General features: G+C 38.8%; 1 protein-coding gene across 1 annotated transcript in view; it reads right to left on the minus strand.

The window, feature by feature from the left end:
- LOC111867199 (E3 ubiquitin-protein ligase TTC3) overlaps positions 1–7,166 on the minus strand; it is a 69,540-nt gene extending 62,374 nt beyond the window's left edge. The window contains exons 1-4 of the mRNA XM_033752591.1: positions 7,148–7,166; positions 4,747–4,869; positions 4,256–4,386; positions 491–641 (exon numbers count right to left, since the gene is read on the minus strand). Of these exons, the coding sequence (XP_033608482.1) occupies positions 491–641; positions 4,256–4,386; positions 4,747–4,843 (379 nt within the window). The 5' untranslated portion in view covers positions 4,844–4,869; positions 7,148–7,166. The remainder of the gene's footprint in view (positions 1–490; positions 642–4,255; positions 4,387–4,746; positions 4,870–7,147) is intronic.
- Between the last annotated feature and the right edge of the window lie 271 nt (positions 7,167–7,437).

The following is a 7,437-nucleotide window of genomic DNA, read 5'->3' on the forward strand; positions in this document are numbered from 1 at the left end:
GCTATGGCCAGAGAAAGCAGCGCTCCGAGTCCTGTTAAAGTGCAGGTCACTTCAGTTTCAACCCAACTATACAATCAGCTTTATGTACTAAACTAAACTAAACTCCATGGTTTTAGTCCGCAAGCGAACTATACCGACCAAGTGACCGCTGCTTGTCGGCGAAGTTGAAATGTAAATGACATAAATTATGAAAAATCAAATTCACCTGGGGGAAAAAGAAGTTTCTAATGCTTGAAGCAGGTCTATGAGATACAATGATGCAAAAATGCATGGTTACATCAAAATATGAATGGCATAAATCTTGAGACAACAAACACTATTGGAGTAGAGGAAGCAATAGGAAAACATATGGAGTGCTAAAGCTACAGTGCCCTTTAGTATAAAACACAGAAATTTAAATTCATAGTGCTCACATCACAGATAAAGTGCAAACTCTGCCAGGGGGTAATTCCCAAGTCTTACCAAAGTGCACTACACTGGGAATACTTACATGTAGGATCCTTGTCATACAAGGTCCGAAGATAATGTCTCAGATCTTCTGTATCTGACATATTACAACAGTTAATCCCGTCTTCCAAGTACTTTATTGCCTTAGTATTATCTCCTAGACCAGCAGAGGCTTTCGCCGCTCGAAAGTATCCCTGTAAGCAAAAATGTTCTACTGACTCAAACTGAATAAATACTGAACTTCAAAACATAAAAACATGCAACAGAAACTTCTGTTTTAAGTACTAGAAACAAGCATATATAATTACAAAACAGACAAATTGTAACACACATCAGAAACACTAATACTGAGACCAGATACAAACACACATTCCTAACTCTGTAACAAACGAAAATTTAACATGCAGCTATATTGTAATTGGTCACGGTAGCTGAGCGGTCTAAGGCACGCACTGTCTTCGCTCGCTCGGAAGCCGGGATCGTGGGTTTGAATCCCACTCAGGGCATGGATGTTGGTGTGCGTTTTTCTGTGTTTGTGTAAAGGTAGAGCCTTTGTGGCGAGCTGATCATCCACCCAAGGAGTCCTACCGAAAGTGTAAGATCTAGAAAAACCGAAGTGAATGGAGAAGTTCATGGAGGTAGGCCTAGGCCCACTGGGGCTGTAGTGCCAAGGGAAAAAAAATATTGTAATCACCTACGGCAATAACAAAAATAAATTCAGAATCAGTACAAAGCTATGCCGTTGTGTCAGAGGCAGTTCGTCATACCTGATCACAGAAATGGAAAGGGCACCCAAAATATTCCTAAAGTATTGAAAGTCAACTGAACGAGATAAAAAAAGAGATTAATTCTTACACAGAAGATGAGGGTCAACATAGAAGGGTCAGCAAGTAAGTTCACAAGGCATACAGTTTGAGGATTTTATTACAATCCGACATGAAAAATACACAGTAACCCTGGAGGGCCCATGGATCACCCACATCTCAAGGACATGGGGGTGATATGACTCTGGCCACTTTTCACTTGACAAGCGATTGTTTGGTGAGGTTGGTCTAAATGGCAGGACTGAGGAACAGGAAACCAGACAGGCCTGTCCCCCCAGGAGGAGCTGGGTACACCAGTGGACATCTTCCAATCAATGAAATGACTTGAAAATCTCCTTCTTAACTGATATGCATGAACCACCATCCCTAATGAAACCAACTGCTCCAAATACCTTACAAACTCCTAACTTTCCCTGGACTACACCAAAACTAAACAGCCACCTGATTTCTGACTTCCTATGGCTACTGAGGAACGTGATTCCCTTCCATAAATCTTCAAGGATCCTGAAGATTTTCACGGCTGTCCTCTGGCAAAAGTATCGACAGTAGGGAAACCTGTTATCACAGATGACACATCATACCTAACAAAAGTATTTAAAAAAATCTTCCATCCTTTGAAAGGAAAAGAGACCTAGCTTGTTCAGAGGGTTAAGAGTTGCCTTGTAATTCATTATCATATGATATGAACTGGGTATCCTTGCAATGAGTCCACTGAAAGAAGTGCTTATCAAATTGATAATTTTAGCTTCCAACACCAGGCCAAGCATGTAACTGAGGCGATATGCCTCAAGGAAGACCGGTGAAAATTCCTTCTTCATGGCCATTTAGGCTTTGAGTCTACTGTTCACACTTCGCAACACATTTTATGATCTCAGATATCCTCACATGACTGTCAACATTGATATACCAGCTGCCCAAGCTAGATGACTGTCTCTTGGACCTCCTTAGTTAATCAGTGCACCTTGACGTTCCGATTCTGACACAGAGAATTAAAATCTTGACTGCACTGCCTCAGGCAGATTATGCTGATGCGTCCAGCTCATCAATGTGTTGTCTGCCAACTGATATAGACATGGTGACCTTGATTACTTGGCTGACTAGCCTTGTGTACAGCTAACCTATATGAATGACATCTGTACAGTGACAATTACTTTTTATTTTTTTATTGCTAGTAGGGTGGGACTAAGTCCCTTGTACTGCGGCCACTTCTGGCCTATTGTACCAGCCCCAGAAGATAGCTGAGGGTGATTGTGGCGCAATTTATGGAATGAAGATTGGCAGGGGAAACCGAAGTACTCGGAGAAAACCTGCCCCAGCGGCACTTTGTCCACCACAAATCCTACTTGACCAGACCCGGGATCAAACCCGGGCCGCTGCAGTTGGAAGCCAGCGACTAACTGCTTGAGCTATGGCACAACAATTACTTTTACTTAACTGATCTCAAATTACTGGTGCCAGCTTTAGCCCTTTAGCTTATCTCTACACAGAGAGGCTGCCACATAATTAGACATGAAAATCTCAAATTTTGGTTATCTGTGATTTACCATTCTGACACATGAACAGAGATGGTGCTGATAGCAGTAATCTTTACCCCCAAGTGCTGGACTGCAAACAAACACCAGGATGATGGTAAAGGAGAATATGGCTTAGGAATTTATTATATACCTTCACTGGATTGATGGACAAGGCATAGTGGTCCTTGGACAAGGTTTCATCACCACAGATTGGCCACTCCACCATGAACCTGAACAGGTTCATGCTCACCTAACACAGAATTAAGATAATATTCTTTCAGTGACTGATAACATTTTCACACTATCTTTATTATACTTTGATAATCCTTCAGAACAGTTACTTACCTACTCTTCATTAATACTTCCCTATCCTTCATAGCAAGGCTTCCAATATCTTAATGTCGCCTATAAGAGTGACTACAGATAGGGTTTGGATTGGTAACTGAATTTACTGACCACTTAACAGATTTTAACTACAAGTAACTCTAGCGTTATCGCTGTTTCACGCACTCTGCAGTTCACTATAGCATGCACTAAGCCTGAACCGACTACGCGCCTCAGTTGCCAGTTCCTAACAGCAACAGCTCATAACAACTTAAACTCGATTCTCTAACTCACTAACTCACCAGCCAACTCTTCACTTTCCTACACTTCACTCAACTAAATTTTCACTGCACTCACCAATTGTCCTGCTTATTAAAACAGAAAACACCACTTTCCAGCCAGTCCTTTGGCATTCTGACCTCTGCCTAGCAATGGATGTTGTCTTTTTGTTTGTTTTGAAGTCGTTGCCTAGCAATGGGTCTATATGCCACATTAATTTCCCTGCACAGAACCACCACCTGAAGCCATCTACGAGCACATTATGATCACACAGCAAGCATTACTTCCTGACTCTACAGGCTTTAATCTCTCTTCTAGCAGTGTGCACACAGAACAGATGGCAGAGGTTTTATATTTTCTCACAGAAAAGGCTGTGTTTTAAATTTTGCCCGAAGCAATTTGTATAGCTGTATGAGTGAGGTTGCGAATAAAGATAATGGGAAGGAGGTGACTTTTTCACCTCACCAAGTATGTGCCCCTTTTTATAATACCTCACTTCCAAGGAAAAAAATGGGGGGGGGGCACTTCTTCAAGAAATGTGATTCACAGCAACCTCTGAACTTCATTATCAGCTGTGCATTATTCACCATGTACAGATTATATGTTGGAAGGGTAGCCTTTCTTGATTCATTTTTGCAAAATTTACTTCACTGAATCTTAATTCAGGTATATTAGATGAATTCTAATTTTATTTCAATATGATTTTTTGTTAAGTGTATCTTATGCAAAAATACAAAGCAATTTCATGGGACCTTGGGTGGTAAACACCACAAGTTCATGGTCATGATATTCTAAAGCTGTTCAGCCCCCTCATTACAGTAAATGCTCAGGGTTGGTCTTATCTTGCTTGTACCATGCTAATATTACCTTTGCTGAATCCTTGCTGTTAGCAATTGCTATCTTAGCATAATATTCTGCACTTGCAAAATCACGTTCTTCTAGATAAGCCTGTGCTAAGTTACTATTTAAATGCGGATTTCCTGGATCGAGCTGTAGACCTGAAATAAATTTTTCTTATTTCAGTAGTACCCTCCACACACATTCTTACAGACTGCATTTAGAAATTACACTAAACACTCCTCAACTACTATATAGACTTCCTTTATGTAAGTGTGTTGAAAAGAACACTGAACAGACTGCAGCAGAATCTGTCCATTCACAGCCAAAAAATATGACAACAGAAACAGATCACAATGATTGCTTGACTTGTAAGCATACTAAGGAATTTACTCCAATAGCAAACGGTAAAGCTCTGTTTGTTTTTTGTAAAGAGATTTAATTCCACACTGTGAAGAATAATGACAAAAAACTAAACACAGGAGTCTATTTAAGAGATACATTAATATTACATGACATACCTTCTCTGTAATATGATATTGCATCCGAGAATTTTTTATTTTTAAAACAAATATTTCCTTTACTTCTAAAGGTTTTAATCTTTTCTTCTTTACTCATGGTTGTATATGGTAGACACGACACAACTGTAAGATAAAAATGGAAGGTAGTCTGTTATCGTAAAGTACTTTCTAAACAATTTAACACTTATCTTATTTCTTCATTTTCCAACACAAAGCTGGAAATTAGAAATTCAAGATTACAAAACTGTACTCCATTTCAGTTCACACAGTTTCCAAGTGAAATCTTTGAACTTAACATCTTTCATTTATTTGTACACAAACACAGAGGGCTCAACTGCATATTATTAGCATTTTATTCAAGCAATTTCTTAGCCAATTAGCATGCAGCATGCAGTGAGCCAGTGGACGTAACAAGAAAGGAATTCTCACAGCTTTGGTCACAAGAAAAAATCTGCAGTGATTCATGAAAATGAATCATAAGAAAAAATCTGCAGTGATTCATTTTCATGAATCACTGCAGATTTTTTCTTGTGACCAAAGCTGTGAGAATTCCTTTCTTGTTACGTCCAACCAAACACTGTGTTTCTGATAAAACTTGGCCCTACATTAGAGGAAAGAAATCCTACAATAAAGAAGTTGACAACTTTTACTGGCAATGTTCAGATTTACCTACAAAAATTGGCATGAAAACAGGTATCTTGCTTATTTAAACAGGCATCGACCACAACATGGTGACATTACAAGGTCCGCAAGGAGCTGAAACAAGACTCAAACTGGGCCCAGGGCAATTACTTCGTCAATCCTCCAAAGAAAATTATGTACAAAAAGTACCCATTCATTAGATCTGAAATTTCATCTGTACAGGATAGCAGTACTGCCTCTTCAAAATGGTATAAATGACCCTCACCTTCTCTTCATGTCTGATGAAGGCTGATTACATAAAGTCATAGACAATATTCCATCACATTACTGAAAACACATATTATTCTTCAGATAACATTACATGAACAGCAGTTACTGTGTTGTAAATGCCAGAATAATCGGCAGTATTCTTCTGTCACAGTTATTTTAAAGTGATATGTGAAAACTAACTATTCTGAAGCCCTTCCTGAAGAAGAGACTGTGGGAAAATAAAGTTAAGCATATTTCTGGCATTATAATGTGCCAGTTGACAAACAAAACAAAAAACAAACTCCATGGTTCCGGTCCGCAAGTGAACTATGCTGACCGACTAAGCGACTGCCGCTTGTTGGCGAAGTTAGTGCCAACTTTAGGAGATACAGGATGTCGCGTGGTCAGCACAACGAATCCCCATGGGTGTTAATTTTGGTTTTCTAGAATGTAGCCACTACTTCCTTGAAATAGCTCCTCAGTGAAATAGTAGTGCAGATAAACATCTGTCATCAAGATCTTCAGTGGCTAGAGATATTGAGATAATAACTGTTCTGAACAAGATAAACGTTACAATATCAAATTGTTTCAAGTTATCAGCAATATCCTGAAAGTTTTGTGATATCACATGCTTATAATTTATACATTAAGATTATTCTCCTTTTGCCAGCTATCAATTTCAAGCACTTATTAGTTTATCATATTAAATATGGCAACAAGCTACTATGGTCCATTGTATCTACACATAACGTTAACAAAACCTTTCATCATGCATATAATTCCTTATTACATCCACTACATTATCATTCTGAGAATGAATTATTACCAAAGGGTCTACCTTAAAGGTGACACAGGGCATAACAATTAACAGACATCTGGCACAATCAAAAATATTAGGTACTCAAATCCTTTCAAATCCTTAAAAAGGCTCAATCTGCAGTTTCATCCATGCAATTTTGTCCAGTCCAAAACATCAAAACCTGATGGTACTATGGCCATATTTGTACAGTGATTGCTGACTGCTAAATTGCTGCTGGCCCTTGTCAGCACAGTCATTCTTGGTTCAGAGTACCACAGGACTCATTACTATATTTTACTGCCTGACAGTTCTAGAAGCCTTCAGGCTCTCCTAATGGCTCATTTGTACAGGATGAACACTCCTGTGAATGTATAGTCCAACTACCCCACAGTGAAGTTCGGCTATTACTGTATCATCACAATAAAAAGCAAAAAAGGTAAAGCTGTCCCTGTAACAGGCCGTGAAGGACCTCTTAAACATAATCTTTCGGCTGAACATTTCCCGATGATGAAGCTGTAGAAAGGGAAGTCACTGCATGTTCCCGCAGCAGTCCAAAGAATTTTATGCTGCTGGTTTTCAGGTGCTTGTGAAATGATGGGACAAGTGCCTCAGTGTACAGGGAGATTATGTTGAGAAATAAAAGCATTTTTCAAATTAGTACTCTTATTTGTTTCAGTTCTATATCCGTTTGTAACTTACTTATTGACTTACCTACGTACAAAGTTTGTAACTTAAAACGAGTCTTCTCAATATATGTTAAATAAACTACATGTATGATCCTCACTTGGTAACCACCATATTAACCTGCAATAATTGATTCATATTTGCCCAAACTTATAACTTCATGAATGGTTCACAACGTATTTTTATCATCCATAATGGTTGGTGGGTAGAAAATATTCATATCACACAAATAACTGTGGGTATGTTTCAGTTCAAATACCTTTATCCTGCTTTCAACTAACAAATGTTGTTGCGTTATCTCATGTGTGAAATTCTTA

This window comes from Cryptotermes secundus, unplaced genomic scaffold, assembly GCF_002891405.2.
Source record: "Cryptotermes secundus unplaced genomic scaffold, Csec_1.0 scaffold565, whole genome shotgun sequence".
Lineage (NCBI taxonomy): Eukaryota > Metazoa > Arthropoda > Insecta > Blattodea > Kalotermitidae > Cryptotermes > Cryptotermes secundus.